This window comes from Hyla sarda, chromosome 1 (assembly GCF_029499605.1).
Source record: "Hyla sarda isolate aHylSar1 chromosome 1, aHylSar1.hap1, whole genome shotgun sequence".
In the NCBI taxonomy this organism is placed as follows: domain Eukaryota; kingdom Metazoa; phylum Chordata; class Amphibia; order Anura; family Hylidae; genus Hyla; species Hyla sarda.
This window is the reverse complement of record NC_079189.1, coordinates 588,156,280-588,173,654: the sequence shown is the minus strand read 5'-3', so window position 1 is coordinate 588,173,654 and position 17,375 is coordinate 588,156,280. Positions and strand designations below refer to the sequence as shown.

At 45.5% G+C, this 17,375-nt stretch overlaps 1 protein-coding gene across 1 annotated transcript in view; it reads left to right on the top strand.

Moving 5' to 3' along the window:
- Positions 1-17,375, top strand: part of PLCXD3 (phosphatidylinositol specific phospholipase C X domain containing 3) — a 99,819-nt gene that overhangs the window by 41,128 nt on the left and 41,316 nt on the right. The window contains exon 2 of the mRNA XM_056545932.1: positions 16,657-17,365. Coding sequence (XP_056401907.1) covers positions 16,657-17,365 — 709 coding nt within the window. The remainder of the gene's footprint in view (positions 1-16,656; positions 17,366-17,375) is intronic.

Sequence of the window (17,375 nt, the reverse complement as noted above, 5' to 3'; positions counted from 1 at the left end):
TATCTATATACTCATGTTTCATCTATATCTTTGTGCTAGCAGTGTGCTGCTGTATTCTCCTGTTGCTGTATATTTAGCCCAGCAGCTTGCACCTGCAAGCCAGGTTTTTACAATAGTTTGGATCAAGGTGCTGGCCAATTTATCCTTTGGTTGTATTACACATACGGGGGAGTGGCTACCTCCATGTTGGCTCCTGCACCCCACCCACCTCTATTAGGTGTATATAAGGTGCCTTGGATGTTTCAGACCTTGCAATGCCTGTTGTATTGTTCACACAGAGGCATATTCATAGTGTAGGGTCCGTCCCAGAATGAGGTCACCTTACCGTGGTGGGACGGTCCACGCTATTTGGCTCCAAATTTGCAAGCTAAGTACCTCATAATTTCATACTTTCATATCTTCATTTATTGCATTACAGCTGTATAGCTTTTCATGTTCTATCTATATACTCATGTTTTATCTATATACTCATGTTTCATCTATATCTTTGTGCTAGCAGTGTGCTGCTGTATTTTCCTGTTGCTGTATATTTAGCCCAGCAGCTTGCACCTGCAGGCCAGGTTTTTACAATAGTTTGGATCAATGGTGCTGGCCAATTTATCCTTTGGTTATATATATATATATATATATATATATATATATATATATATAGATATAATGTTAACATTATGTTACTCGGTACCTAATCCTGACCATGTACATGTAATTTTTATCATTTTTATGCCTCTATCACCTATATTTATTATAAAAAAAATCCCTCTTTTCATTAGCTCACAGTGTTAGAAATCCTCTCAGGGGAAATGGGTGTGTCCCTGCATTGGTCTGGTCAGTGTCCAAGTAGGTATGGGGACCCCTAGTGGTGGGATTTTCAGGAGCCGTTTTCTTTTTTTTTTTTAAACAACCATATTACAAAAGGTCTTTAACTTTCTTCAGTAACAACACATTAAATATTTTTGTATCTGACAGGGTTTATTTAAGGGGTTTAGGGTGGTTTTGTCTGCAGTCTGCAGATCTATTGTCGCTGGCATGCGTACTAGAACACTGATGGATCCCAGTATAAGTCAATAAGATCTGTCAGAATCGGTCAACATAACAGCCATGATATACGGAGGCTATGACCATGTGTGAAAAGAGGTTAATATACAGTATGTGTGATTATAACGTACATAAAATCTTATAATGCTGCATGTATTATACTGTAATACATTTTAGGCCATGTTTTGATCATTTTGTCTCTGTCCATCTAGTTCCAGGCCCTTAGTAATATCAGATCAGCCCTTGTAAGGTGTTCTCTTAGCTCTCTGCTCCTGAATAGTGTCGCTGAGACATTGATTTTGGTGAGGAATCTCTACCTGGGGATTGTAGATGGCCGTCATCCAGACCACACTCTGCTATGTTCTAGGCTCTTGTTACAGATTAAATAGAACTCTGCACAGAGGCCAATAACTACCAACGTACATGTCTTCAGATGAAAGATCAGATCTGTAAGATTAGGAAAAGTTCATTACTGCAAGAAGGCGCGTCCTGTGTTCTAAGCAGCTTCTCATTTACTCTTCCTTTATCTTCTCTTCACTTACTTTTCTTTTATCTTCTCTTCATTTATCTTCTCATTTACTCTTCCTTTATCTTCTCTTCACTTACTTTTCTTTTATCTTCTCTTCATTTATCTTCTCATTTACTCTTCATTTATCTTCTCTTCACTTACTTTTTTTTATCTTCTCTTCATTTATCTTCTCATTTACTCTTCATTTATCTTCTCACTTCCTTTTCTTTTATCTTCTCTTCATTTATCTTCTCATTTCCTCTTCCTTTATCTTCTCTTCACTTACTTTTCTTTTATCTTCTCTTCATTTACTCTTCATTTATCTTCTCTTCATTTACCTTAATCAGCATGGTTGTTTATTTCTCTTTTTCACCTTCAAATGCTGTTGAGTTCAGCCATTGCCCCCACTCATGACTAGCACAAAGTGGCTTTGGCACAAAGGTTTAGGAATTCTTTCAATACACTTTATGTAATTTCTCTTCCTCCCTTACATTTACTTATTTCCCTTTCTTTATAATACTTTCTTCCTTTTTCATCTTTCTTTCCCTGTGATTTCCTTTCCATCTATTCCCTTTTATTTTCATCTTCCCCCTCCCCTTTTATTTCTTCCATCTACTCACCTCTTCCTTGCCCCCTTCTTTCACCATTACTTGTACCCTCCTTCTCCTTTCTTTCCCTTCTTTTCTTCCAATTGTTTCTCCCCTTTTCTTTCTGCCACCATTTATCTGTTCCCTTCTGCTCTCCCTCCTTTAACATATCCTACACATTTGCTTTTTTACCCTTCTTTCCCTTTCATCTTCACTTAGAGAGAGAGAAGAAGGCGCCTCATGTGCGGGATCAGCAGATCTTGTGAGTGGGGGGGAAGGGAGGTAATCCCAAGCCGCTTACCAAAGTTGGTTGTGCGCCCACACACAACAAGGTCTAGCGTGAAGTGTATAAATCGGTTCACTGCAGCCCTCCTTAGTAGAGTAGAAACAAGGATGAGATGACCATAAAATCAGGAGTTTGTCCGGCGCAGAAAGGAACCGTCAGGATGCAGGATAAAATCAAGGGATTTATTGAATGCAACGCGTTTCGCTGCGCATGCGCAGCTTCTTCAGGCAATTTTGATTTTATGGTCATCTCATCCTTGTTTCATCTTCACTTGGCTTTCTGATCTTTGTTCCTTTCTACTATTTCCAATTTCCCTCTTCTTCCATTTCCCGCTCCTCACTTCTACTCTTCTCTTTTCCACTATTCAGTCCTTTTTACCTCTTTGCTATTCCTTCCATTTACCCCCTTCCTGTCCCTTCTCTTCTCCTCTACCTTCCCTTCTCTTTACTTTTCATCCACTTTCTTTTCCTTATAAGATGTTCCATGCCCCTTATAAAACCTGTACAATTAGTCACTACGTCCTAAAAGTGTATTCACACCTTGTGTTAATATTGCAGCATATTGCATACAGTATCCTGTATGGACATGGCGCAGGCATGTAACGTATAAATGTTTTTTGCTAAATTGCAACAAAATTGTTAACTTTGTTTACACTACCAGTCGTCCGGTTTCTTAAAGTGTACCTGTCAGAAAATAGAAACAGAGCTGTTAATCCCATCCTCTATATCATTAATAAATAAATTAAACAACAGCGGGCCCAGTACTGAACCTTGGGGTTCACCACTAATTACCGGGGACCAATCTGAGTACAAATCATTGACCACCACTCTCACTTCAATGGAATTCCTGCAGCGGAAATTATGTAGCAGAAATTCCGCTCTGTGAATAGGACAGTGGAATCCCATTGAAGTGTATTAGTTATAGATTCATGCAGAGTTCAGTGCAGAAATTCTGGCTTATGAACATTGCCTATATCCACAGCCATTCCTCTGTCCAGGCTTCTGCTCACATCTTCATAAAAGCAAATTAGGTTGGTTTGACAACTTCTATCCTTAGTAAACCCATGCTGGCTATGACTTATAATACAATTATCCCCTATGTATTCCTGTATGTCGTCCCTTATGAGCCCCTAAAACTATTTTCTTACAATACACATCAGGTCTCCAGTCTATAAATACCCCATCACTTTCTCTCTTATTTGTGCTTCTATTCCTTTTCTCTTCCTTTCCTATTCTTTTTCTTTCCTTTAATTTTCTGTCTTCCTCTCCCTCCCTTTCTTCTTTCCTCCTTCCTTAACCTTCCTTTTATTTTCCACTTTCTTCTCATTCCCTTTGCTTCTCCTCCCTATTATTTCTCCATTTTCCATGATTTCCCCTAACAATGTTTTCTGTTTGCTGCTTCTTTTCCTCTTCCCAATTCTTCCTATTCCTGTTGCTTCTCCTCTTTACCCTTACCTTTACCATTGTCTTCTCATAATATCTTTCTATTCCAGTTGTCTTGCTTTTGCTTATTTCAGTAATTTTTCGTCACTTTTCTTCTCCTTTCCCTTTTCTTTGCTTCTCCTCCACTTTTTCTTTCACTTCCTCATTCCCTCTATTTCCCATCCCTTCTTTTTATTTCCTTTTACTCCCCTCTTCCTCTCCTTCTCTCCTTCTGATCACTTACTCTCTTCTCATCTATTCCTCTCCTATGCATTCCTTTCTCTCATTCTCATCCCTTCCTCTCCTTCTCATCCTTTCCTCTCTTTCTTATCCCTTCCTCTCTTTCTCATCCCTTTCTCTTTCTTATCCCTTCCTCTCCTTCTTTCTTATCCCTTCCTCTCTTTCTCATCCCTTCCTCTCCTTCTTATCCCTTCCTCTCCTCATCCCTTCCTCTCTTTCTTATCCCTTCTTCTCTTTCTTATCCCTTCCTCTCCTTCTCATCCCTTCCTCTCCTTCTCATCCCTTCCTCTCTTTCTTATCCCTTCCTCTCCTTCTCATCCCTTCCTCTCATCATCCCTTTTTCTCTTTTTCATCCCTTCCTCTCTTTCTCATCCCTTCCTCTCTTTCGTATCCCTTCCTCTCCTTCTCATCCCTTCCTCTCCTTCTCATCCCTTCCTCTCTTTCTTATCCCTTGCAGTCATTTTTATCCCTTCCTCTCTTTCTCATCCCTTCCTCTCTTTCTCATCCCTTCCTATCTTTCTCATCCCTTCCTCTCTTTCTCATCCCTTCCTCTCTTTCTCATCCCTTCCTCTCTTTCCCATCCCTTCCTCTCTTTCTCATCCCTTCCTCTCTTTCCCATCCCTTCCTCTCCTTCTCATCCCTTCCTCTCCTTCTCATCCCTTCCTCTCCTTCTCATCCCTTCCTCTCTTTCTCATCCCTTCCTCTCTTTCTCATCCCTTCCTCTCTTTCTCATCCCTTCCTCTCTTTCTCATCCCTTCCTCTCTTTCTCATCCCTTCCTCTCTTTCTCATCCCTTCCTCTCCTTCTCATCCCGTCCTCTCCTTCTCATCCCTTCCTCTCCTTCTCATCCCGTCCTCTCTTTCTTATCCCTTCCTCTCCTTCTCATCCCGTCCTCTCTTTCTTATCCCTTCCTCTCTTTCTCATCCCTTCCTCTCTTTCTCATCCCTTCCTCTCCTACTCATCCCTTCCTCTCCTTCTCATCCCGTCCTCTCTTTCTTATCCCTTCCTCTCCTTCTCATCCCGTCCTCTCTTTCTTATCCCTTCCTCTCCTTCTCATCCCACTAGTATGAGGGCTTGTTTTTCCCTTCCTCTCTTTCTTATCCCTTCCTCTCCTTCTCATCCCTTCCTCTCTTTCTCATCCCTTCCTCTCTTTCTCATCCCTTCCTCTCTTTCTCATCCCTTCCTCTCTTTCTCATCCCTTCCTCTCTTTCTCATCCCTTCCTCTCTTTCTCATCCCTTCCTCTCCTTCTCATCCCTTCCTCTCTTTCTTATCCCTTCCTCTCCTTCTCATCCCGTCCTCTCTTTCTTATCCCTTCCTCTCCTTCTCATCCCACTAGTATGAGGGCTTGTTTTTCCCTTCCTCTCTTTCTTATCCCTTCCTCTCCTTCTCATCCCTTCCTCTCTTTCTCATCCCTTCCTCTCTTTCTCATCCCTTCCTCTCCTTCTCATCCCTTCCTCTCTTTCTTATCCCTTGCAGTCATTTTTATCCCTTCCTCTCTTTCTCATCCCTTCCTCTCTTTCTCATCCCTTCCTCTCCTTCTCATCCCTTCCTCTCTTTCTTATCCCTTCCTCTCCTTCTCATCCCTTCCTCTCCTTCTCATCTCCTTCCTCTCCATTGCTTTTGCTTCTCCTCACCTTTCCCTTTCCTTTCTCCCACCCCCTATAGTTTACTAAGCACTCTCCCCCAGCCTGTGTTCCCTTACTTATGTCTTTCCTCTCCATGCCGTTCTGCTCTCCCATCCACCCGCTCTATGCAGACCTCTTTTCTATTTCTGTTCCTGTTTATCTCCTAGCCCCACTTTCTGATGAGAATCCTAGTCTTGTTGCTATGTCAGAGAACTGTCAGTGCCTGCAGTGTAAGATAGGAATAGACAGTAATAAGCAGGATTTCGCTGACACCATTTAGAAGTGTTGTGCCTGGAGCACAATATGGCTTTGATGCAGCAAGGGTCGGTTTTTCTTTATCCTCTAAATGACTGGGCTCTCGAACTGTCAGGCAGCTGGCGCGGGTGAGGATTACCATCATTGTATGGAAGGCTGTATACTTCACATAACATTAGTAGGAACCAGGGGTCAAGTTCTGGAAAGGAAAGTGTGGGAACTCTTCCACATAATGGCTTGTTCTGCTAACGGGAAGTGTTCCTGCTGTGGAAAAAGTGCAGGAGCTCAGTTCCCACACGTTCCTGCAGGACCTGGTAGTAACTATCATTAAATAACATTAGTAGTAAGATAAAATGCTAACTATAGTATGTGATTGTTTAAAGTCAGCCTGAAGCTCCTCCTAAAAAATTAAACCTGTTTAAATGGGCACTGTCAGATCCAAAACCTTTTTATATGTTGTTACTGATGAAAATGTAAGACCTTTTAGTTTTAACCCCTTAAGGACCATTTTGGCCTTAAGGACGCAGCCAATTTTATTTTTGCATTTTCTTTTTTCCTCCTCCCCTTCTAAAAATCATAACTATATTATATTTCCATCCACAGACTAGTATGAAGGTTGTTTTTTGTGCGACCAGTTGTCCTTTGTAATGACATCACTCATTTTACCATAAAAATTATGGCGCAACCAAAAAAATACTATTTGTGTGACGAAATTGAAAAGAAAGAAAACTGCAATTTTGCACATTTTGGAAGGTTTTGTTTACACACTGTACAATTGACAGTAAAAATGTAGGTTAATTGTAGGTTAATACAATTAAAATGATACCCATGATTACAAACGTTTTTTTTTTATTGTTGTGCTTAAAAAAAAATCAAACTTTTTAACCATATTAGTGCATTTAAAATCCCTCTATTTTAATGACCTATAACTTTTTCATTTTTTCGTATAAGCGGAAGTATGGGGGCTCATTTTTTCTCCGTGATCTGTACTTTTTATTGATGCCACATTTGCATATATGAAACTTTTAATAACTTTTTTTTGAAAAAAAGCAGAAATTTTTTTTTTTTTTTTTTTTTTTTACGTTGATACTGTTCGCTGTACGGGATCAATAATATTATATTATTATTATATTTTGATAGTTCAGACATTTACGCACGCGGCAATACCAAATATGTTTCTTTATTTATTTATTTTTTACACTTTCTGGGGGTAAAGTGGGGAAAAAAAGGACAATTTATTTTTTATTTTTATCGGGGGAGGGGATTTTTCAAAATGTAAACTTTTTTTTAAACTTTTTTTTACACTATAATAGTCCCCATAGGGGACTATTTATAGCAATCATTTGATTTCTAATACTGTTCAGTGCTATGCATAGGGCATAGCACTGATCAGTATTATCGTGATCTTCTGCTCTGGTCTGCAGACCAGAGCAGAGTAGAAGACCCCTGGAGATGGTCAGGGGCAGGTGAGGGAAACTCCGGCCGCCATGCTAGATTGCAGTGCTGCGGGCCATCCGATCAGCCATTTAACCGACCGCACTGCGCCGCAAAAGCCATGATCTGTATTGATCACGGCATCTGAGGGGTTAATGGTGGACATCAGCGTGATCGCTGATGTCCGCCAGCCGGGACCTGCTGCGCATGACACGAGCACCACTCCGTTGCTCTCGGTCATGTACAGGACATAAATGTACGTTGTGGTGGTACCAGGGCACCAGGACATACATTTACGTCCTATGTGGTTAAGGGGTTAAAATATGCTTTTTATTTTTTTTTTTTATATTTAATAAAGAAAATGGCTCCTGAAAATCCCACCACTAGGGGTCCCCATCATACTGGGACACCAACAAGTCTTGCAGCAGCATCAGGCTTGTCCATGAGTCATGGACAAGAGATGACTCATGGACAAGGCTACATGAGCAGACACACCAATCACCTCCCACCACCACAAGGAGGGACACGCCCCCTCCCATCACACACCAATCGCCTTTCACCACCACAAGGAGGGACACGTCCCCTTCCCCTGGGAGGATTTCTAACACTGTGAGCTAATGAAAAAAGTTTTTTTTATATAAAAAATAGGTGATAGAGGCATAAAAATTATATGTACATGGTCAAGATTATGGACTGAGTAACATATTATTAGTATTTTTTTTTTTTTTGTGTGTGTGTGATCCGACAGGTACGCTTTAATATTTTGGCTCTGTTATTGGTAATGGTATTGGTTAGGGATGTCCCGCTGCCCCGTTCTCCCATCCTCCCGTCCACATCATAGTGTTCCATGGAGGAGTGACGTATATGTCACATGCTCCTCCATAAGACGCCTTGATGCGGACCGGAGAACAGGGCAGTGGAGCGGCAGCACCGAATGGAGGACACCCGCAGGTGAGCTGTCTGCAAGGAGGGGGGCTGCTACTAATGTCTACAGGGGGGCCTGCTGGTGTCTAAAGAGGGGGACCTGCTGCTATCTAAATGGGGGGGCCTTCTGCTGTCTAAAGGGGGGGCCCTGCTGCTGTCTAAAGGGGTGGCCCTGCTGCTGTCTAAAGGGGGGGCCCTGCTGCTGTCTAAAGGGGGGCCCTGCTGCTGTCTAAAGGGGGGGACCTGCTGCTGTCTAAAGGGGGGGGCCTGCTGCTGTCTAAAGGGGGGGGGCTGCTTCTGTCTAAAGGGGGGGCCTGCTTCTGTCTAAAGGGGGGGCCCTGCTGCTGTCTAAAGGGGGGGCCCTGCTGCTGTCTAATGGGGGGCCCTGCTGCTGTCTAAAGGGGGGACCCTGCTGCTGTCTAAAGGGGGGCTGCTGCTGTCTAATGGGGGGCCCTGCTGCTGTCTATACGGGGTGGGGGGCCCTGCTGCTGTCTAAATGGGGGGGCCCTGCTGCTGTCTAAACGGGGGGGGCTGCTGCTGTCTAAATGGGGGGGCCCTGCTGCTGTCTAAACGGGGGGGCCCTGCTTTTGTCTAAATGGGGGGCCCTGCTGCTGTGTAAATGGGGGCCCTGCTGCTGTCTAAAGGGGGGGCCTGCTGCTGTCTAAAGGGGGGGCTGCAGCTGTCTAGAGGGGGGGGGGCTGCAGCTGTCTAGAGGGGGGGGGCTGCTGCTGTCTAGAGGGGGGGGGGGCTGCTGCTGTCTAAAGGGGGGGGGCCCTGCTGCTGTCTAATGGGGGGCCCTGCTGCTGTCTAAAGGGGGGCCCTGCTGCTGTCTAAAGTGGGGGGGCTGCTTCTGTCTAAAGTGGGGCCTTCTGCTGTTTAAATGGGGGCCCACTGTCTAAGGGGGGGCTGCGGGCTGCAGGGGGGATGCTACTAATGTCTACAAGAGGGGGGCCTGCAGTCTATAGGGGGGCTGCTGTCTACATGGGGGGCTGCTGTCTACAAGGGGGGCTGCTGTCTACAAGGGGGGGCTGCTACTAATGTCTGCAAGGGGATACTACCTACTATTAAAGGCAATCTTACAGCAGAGTCACCTGCACTAGCTTGAATTTATAGGTAGATAGGTCAGGTGACTCGGTTTCTACCGCTGCTCATCATGTGATCATCATTCTCGCCGCCACCACTAGGGGTCCCCATACGTACTGGGACACCAACAAGTCTTGCAGCAGCATCAGGCTTGTCCATGAGTCATGGACAAGAAATGACTCATGGACAAGGCTACATGAGCAGACACACCAATCACCTCCCACCACCACAAGGAGGGACACGCCCCCTTCCATTACACACCAATCACCTTTCACCACCACAAGGAGGGACACATCCCCTTCCCCTGGGAGGATTTCTAACACTGTGAGCTAATGAAAAAAGTTTTTTTTTATATAAAAAATAGGTGATAGAGGCATAAAAATTATATGTACATGGTCAAGATTATGGACTGAGTAACATATTATTAGTATTTATTTATTTTTTTTGTGTGTGTGTGATCCGACAGGTACACTTTAATATTTTGGCTCTGTTATTGGTAATGGTATTGGTTAGGGATGTCCCGCTGCCCCGTTCTCCCATCCTCCCGTCCACATCATAGTGTTCCATGGAGGAGTGACGTATATGTCACATGCTCCTCCATAAGACGCCTTGATGCGGACCGGAGAACAGGGCAGTGGAGCGGCAGCACCGAATGGAGGACACCCGCAGGTGAGCTGTCTGCAAGGAGGGGTCTGCTACTAATGTCTACAGGGGGGCCTGCTGGTGTCTAAAGAGGGGGACCTGCTGCTATCTAAATGGGGGGGCCTTCTGCTGTCTAAAGGGGGGCCCTGCTGATGTCTAAAGGGGGGGCCCTGCTGCTGTCTAAAGGGGGGGCCCTGCTGCTGTCTAAAGGGGGGGACCTGCTGCTGTCTAAAGGGGGGGGCCTGCTGCTGTCTAAAGGGGGGGCCTGCTTCTGTCTAAAGGGGGGGCCCTGCTGCTGTCTAAAGGGGGGGCCCTGCTGCTGTCTAATGGGGGGCCCTGCTGCTGTCTAAAGGGGGGGCCCTGCTGCTGTCTAAAGGGGGGCCCTGCTGCTGTCTAAAGGGGGGCTGCTGCTGTCTAATGGGGGGCCCTGCTGCTGTCTATACGGGGTGGGGGGCCCTGCTGCTGTCTAAATGGGGGCCCTGCTGCTGTCTAAAGGGGGGGCTGCTGCTGTCTAGAGGGGGGGGGGGCTGCAGCTGTCTAGAGGGGGGGGCCTGCTGCTGTCTAATGGGGGGCCCTGTTGCTTTCTAAAGGGGGGCCCTGCTGCTGTCTAAAGTGGGGGGGGGGGGGCTGCTTCTGTCTAAAGTGGGGCCTGCTGCTGTTTAAATGGGGGCCCACTGTCTAAGGGGGGGCTGCAGGCTGCAGGGGGGATGCTACTAATGTCTACAAGAGGGGGGCCTGCAGTCTATAGGGGGGCTGCTGTCTACATGGGGGGCTGCTGTCTACAAGGGGGGCTGCTACTAATGTCTGCAAGGGGATACTACCTACTATTAAAGGCAATCTTACAGCAGAGTCACCTGCACTAGCTTGAATTTATGGGTAGATAGGTCAGGTGACTCGGTTTCTACCGCTGCTCATCATGTGATCATCATTCTCGCCGCCAATCCAAATTCCCTGTTCTGTCCAATGGAGAAGAGAGAAATCGTGGCTCATACTACAGCAGCCGCCTCCATTGTACACAACAAGGACCCACATATCATACGGTAAACAGCGCCAGAAACCGGGTCACCCTGGGGTCAGATTCCTTTTAAAATATAAGTACTCGTACTTGGTATCGGCGAGTACTATAATTTAAGTATCGGTACTCGTACTCTGTCTTAAAAAAAATTGTATCGGGACATCCCTAGTATTGGTAATACTGTAATTTCTTTTTCTTTATTGCTAATTTTGTATATAGGGTGAAAGTAATCTGTGCATCCTAATGCTAGATCTCGGACATAGGACCAACTAACATTAGGGGTTAAGTTTTGGTGCTATCACACAGTTTTGGGACCACGAAAAGAAAAATGTGTTCTAAATGTGAAGTTAAATCTGTAACCATCCATTGTGTCCACTTTTACAACCAAACCAACCGTTAAATGGGCACTGTCATGAAGTAAAAAAATTGATATGTTGTAGTACTTAAGTACTACAACATATCTCTAATATACTTTAATTAAAAAAAGTGATTTTAAACAAGTTTAAAATCACTTTTAAATTCGGCCACTAGGGGTCGCCCTCCTAGTGGCCGAATGCATTCAGCAGTGACGTCACTACTGGATTTCGACTCATTTCAGCCTGGCAATGAGTCGAAATCCAGTCACTGCGGTGCTCGCTCCCGCCTGTCAATCAAACAGGCGAGAGCGAGCGCGCTGAAAGCTGGGGCTGCACTGCCCACTGTCAGGCTGCTCCACTAGCCTCGCGCATGGCCCCGCCCCCATTACCCTGTCCGGAGGCAGCGCGCGCACTCATTGCTGCGCTGATCCTCCGGATGGGCAAGTCTGATCTGAGGTCTTATAAGGGGAGCGGAATGTCTTCTTTTCGGGCAGTTGGAGGGAGGGGGCTGTTGCACGGCGGGGTCTGGGGGTGATGGAGTTTGGAGAGCGGAATGTTTTTTCCGGGTCGGCGGAGGGAGAAGGGTGGGGGGTGTTGCGCGGCGGGGCCTGGGGGAGCGGGATCTGTGGCAGCTGCGGCTGAGACTGTTTTCACCACAGGGTGCCTACAGTTGTTTCCCCACTACAACTCCCAGCATGCCCTGACAGCCAATAGATGTCAGGGCAGGCTGGGAGTTGTAGTGGTGAAACAGCTGGAGGCACCCTGTATAGTTGAACTAAGGGCGGAAGTCAGGCCCCCCAGCAGGAGTACTACGTGCTCAGCGTTTGGAACAAACTGTACGCTTGAGCCAGCACCGAGAGCTTGTGGGAGGGGGCGTGATAGCTGCCACGCCCCCTCCCATAGACTTGCATTGAGGGGGCAGGGTCGTGACTTCATGAGGGGGTGGGGCTATGACGTCACGAGCTCCCAGCTCCAGCGTTAGGAACAGTTTGTTCCAAACGCTGAGCAGCGGAGTACCCCTTTAAGAGTTCATGTTCACAGCTTCTGTGCAGATCTACAGGTAGCCATGGTTACGACTACAAACAAACAGTCTGTAGTCTGATCCTAGAACCCTATTTTACTCTCTTCCATTTGTCCCATTTCTGTATGTTAGGAGCTGTTTACACAGGATGATTAGGTTTTTATTTTCGCAACTTTATTGCAGAATTTTTAGACGCATCAAAGCGATACAATAGGTTGCCGAAGGCGACCTACCTATAAATTTAATAGCGATTGCCTGTGAAGTAGCCTGACTTACGTGTCAGACATAAATCGTTCTTACAGGAAACAATTTGATGATACGGGTATAATCGGGGAGATGTGTGAAGACAAAGCTTCCAGATCTGGCACTCGCACATTACGCAGTTTGACTCATGACACCTTCTCGGTAATCATCCCCCATTGTAATGCGCATATTTACAAGTGCTGAGTAAATGTGGTCCCAGCAGGTCTCCTCATTCTGCGGCTCCTGTCTTATAGTTACATGGCTGCAGATTAGTGAGGTGGGATACACTGTTGTTCTCCGCGCACAGATCATTAGTCAGAGGTGACATAACTGAAGCTATAACGCTGTCTATACAATGATATCTAGCAAAAAAATAGAAATACACTACTTTAAACCCTTAAAGGGGTACTCCGCCTCTAGACATCTTATCCCCTATACAAAGGATAGGGGATAAGATGTCAGATCGCCGGGGTCCCGCTGCTGGGGACCCTGGGGATCGCCGCTGCGGCACCCCGCCATCATTACTGCACAGAGCGAGTTCGCTCTGTGTGTAATGACGGGCATTATAGGGGCCGGAGCATCGTTACGTCACGGCTCCGCCCCCTCGTGACGTCATGGCCTGCCCCCGTCAATACAAGTCTATGGGAGGGGGCGTGGTGGTCATCACGCCCCCTGCCATAGACTTGCATTAAGGCGACGGGCCGTGATGTCATGAGGGGGCAGAGCCGTGACATCACGCTGCTCCGGCCCCTGTATTGCCCGTCATTACGCACAGAGCGAACTCGCTCTGTGCAGTAATGATGGCGGGGTGCCGCAGCGGCGATCCCCGGGGTCCCCAGCAACGGGACCGCGGCGATCTAACATCTTATCCCCTATCCTTTGTATAGGGGATAAAATGTCTAGGGGCGGAGTACCCCTTTATGGACCAAGCCCATTTTCACCTCAAGGACCAGGCCAATTTTATTTTTGCGTTTTCGTTTTTTTCCTCCTCGCCTTTTAAAATCCATAACTCTTTCATATTTCCATCTACAGACCCATATAAGGCCTTTTTTTTTTTTACGTAACCAATCGTACCCTGTAATGAAACCTCTCATTTTACCATAAAATGTACGGCGAGCCCCCCCAAAAAAATTTTTTAGGGAGGAAATTTTAATGAAAACCACAATTTTGCACATTTTGGAGGGTTTCGTTTTCACAATGTACAATTTACGGTAAAATTGACATGTGTTCTTTATTCTGTGGGTCAATACGATTAAAATGATACCCATGACTAGATACTTTTATATTTTTGTACCGCTTAAAATAAAATCTAAAACTTTTTGTACAAAATCAGTAATCTAAAATTGCCCTATTTTGACCACCTATAACTTTTTCATTTTTCCGTATATAGGGCGGTATGAGGGTGAATTTTTTGCACCATCATCCGTACTTTTTATCGATACCACATTTGCATATATAAAACTTTTATATAATTTTTTATACATTTTTTGGAATAAAATGTAACAACATTTTTTACGTTTACGCCGTTCACCATACGGGATCATTAACATTATATTTTGATAAATCGGACATTTGCGCACGCGGCGATACCAAAAAATGTTTATGCTTTTTGGGGGTAAAATGGGAAAAACTGACAATTTTCATTTTTATTGGGGGAGGGGATTTTTCACTTTTTTAAAACTTTTTATTTAAAAAATGTTCTACTTTTTTTTTACACTTTTTATGTCCCTGCTTCTAAAAATCCAGCGCAGTAGCCTATTCTTTTTATGTCAATCTGTTTCTGTTGCACTATTCACACTACCGAATTTACATGGCAGACATCCCGCATTGGACATTCTGGATTCCAGACTCCACTTGAAGAATGAACATGTTCTTTCTTTTGGCAGAATCTGCTTGAAAATGCATTGGCATTTATGGAGACGTGCCAGTTTGTACTTCCATTACCTGCTGGCCATTGAGTCTCTGTCCGCAATTTCTCTGGGTAGAAATTTCACAGTGTAAATAAGCCCCCAAGGATATAAAAACAAACTGTACCGTTCTGGAGCAAATAGTGGTTGCTAAACATATAAAATTGCCTTTTTAGTTCTCTGCCAAGTGTCAAGGAGGAGGAGTTGCTGATCAACAGATACAGACTGGCATACCAGTTTGCTTGCTCCTACCTCCGGACCCACTTTTATTCTCATAAAGAGTCTTGAATATTAGTCAAATAGAATCTGGGATATGAGGGCAAGCAGGGAAAGGTGCCAGGCTGTGATCCTTGAGCAGGGCACCTCCTCCTTGACGCTTGGTTGAAAAATAAAAAGGCTGTTTTACAAGTTTGGCAACCACCATCAAGTCCAGGGAGGGTACAAACTGCTTTTATACCTCCCAGTTCACTGCCCCTATCATGATAAACCACCCCCTGCCTTTATTTTTATTATTTGTTAGATTTCTACCTTGATATTGCTCTGTATTTTCTGCTCAGTCTCAGTCAGATTCACAGACTGGGAAGGGGCGTTCCCCAGCAGGTGTGACATCATCTGAAGCAATACAGGGGAGAACTTCCTCCCTCACTCTGCTACACACAGCCCAGAGCAGTTCAGTGTAAGATGAGCTATGATTTGCTAAGGCTGGACAAAGCCCTTAGCACTCCAGACTGAATATCCTGTGTTTGGACTTCTGCCAGGCCAGCAGGAGTCCAAAGTCTGTGCAAAAGATGGGGGGGGGGGGGGGGAATGTGCTCTGGACAAGTAAGGAGACACCTAGTGACAGCTTTTTAAAACACAAATAAAACATAGAAAAGTTCTTTTTTTTTTTTTAAACAAAGTACATTAGGATTTTTTTATTTACCACAAGGAGTGCAATAGCAAAAAAATTTTTTTATGAGAGTGCCCATTTAAGGGTAGGGTCACGCTGAGCGGATACGCACTGTATTTGACGCTGCGAGAAATTTGCCAGGCAGCCGGAAATACAATGCGTATGCGCTGGGAGCAGACACAAGGCTTTCCCTGCTACACCCCTGTGTCTGCAATAAGGTTCGGAGGCCGGCCGCAAACACCGGCATAACTGACAGAACCTTATAGCAGACACAGAGCTGTGGCAGGGAAAGCCCTGTGTCTGCTTCTGCAGTGTGCACCGTGCAGCAGAACCCCATTGAGGACAATAAGAGGCTGCAGCAACAGAATTTCGGAGTGGAGTCTCTACTGTAAGAGAAGTCTTTTCCACCATTTGCGTTTCATTGCGTTTAAAAAGGACCTGTAACTTTTCTTGGGTGTAATAAGATGACTGGTTATAGTTGTTAGATTATTTTATTGTTCAGCCATTATATTTATGTTACTATATTACTATAATGCATGTGACTTGAATAGCCACTGCCCTCACTCTCTCCTCCTCCCCCTCTTGGTGTCCATATAGGTCCCTTAAAGGGGTACTCCGCCCCTGGCATCTTATCCCCTATCCAAAGGATAGGGGATAAGATGTTAGATCACCGCGGTCCCGCTGCTGGGGACCCCGGGGATCACTGCTGCAGCACCCCGCCATCATTACTGCACAGAGCGAGTTCGCTCTGTGCGTATTGACGGGCGATACAGGGGCCGGAGCAGCGTGATGTCATGGCTCTGCCCCTCATGACATCACGGCCCCTCCCCTTAATGCAAGTCTATGGCACGCCCCCTCCCATAGACTTGTATTGGCGGGGGCGGGCCGTGATGTCACGAGGGGCGGAGCCGTGACGTAACGATGCTCCGGCCCCTGTATTGCTCGTCATTACGTGCAGAGCGATCTCGCTCTGCGCAGTAATGATAGGGGGGTGCTGCAGCGGCGATCCCCGGGGTCCCCAGCAGCGGGACCCCGGCGATCTGACATCTTATCCCCTATCCTTTGGATAGGGGATAAGATGTCTAGGGGCGGAGTACCCCTTTAAAGAACGGATGTCTTGTAGTGTCATGGCTTCCAGTGTCAACCACTCAACCGTACTAATTTAAGAATTTCCTTGTGTTCTAGGATCACATGACTCATTCAGCTTCTACATCGATGAAGCATCCCCAGTTGGACCAGAACAACCAGAAACTGTCCAAAACTTTGTCTCTGTCTTCGGTACAGTTGCCAAAAAGCTCATGAGAAAATGGTTGGCCACTCAGACCATGAACTTCACAAGCCAGATGGAAGCTGGAGTAAGGTATTTTGATCTTCGGATTTCAACTAAACCCAGAGACCCTGACAACGAGTTGTATTTTGCTCATGGATTATTTAGTGCCAAAGTCAACGAAGGCCTTGAAGAAATCAACGCCTTTCTGTCCAATCACAAGAAGGAAGTGGTGTTTTTAGACTTTAACCATTTTTACGGCATGCAAAAATCCCATCACGAAAGTCTGGTGCAAATGCTTAAGGACATATTTGGGAACAAGACTTGTCCGGCTATCTTTGCCCAGGAAATAAGTCTTCACTATCTTTGGGAAAGGAATTACCAGATCTTAGTGTTCTACCACAGTCCAGTAGCTCTTGAGGTTCCTTTCCTTTGGCCTGGGCAGATGATGCCAGCACCTTGGGCCAACACAACAGACACAGAAAAATTAATTCAATTTCTCCAGTCTTCAATTACTGAACGCAGAAAGAAAGGCACCTTTTTTATATCCCAAGTGGTATTAACGCCAAAAGCTAGTACTGTGGTCAAAGGGGTCACCAGCGGACTAAGGGAAACCATCACAGAACGGTAAGAGATG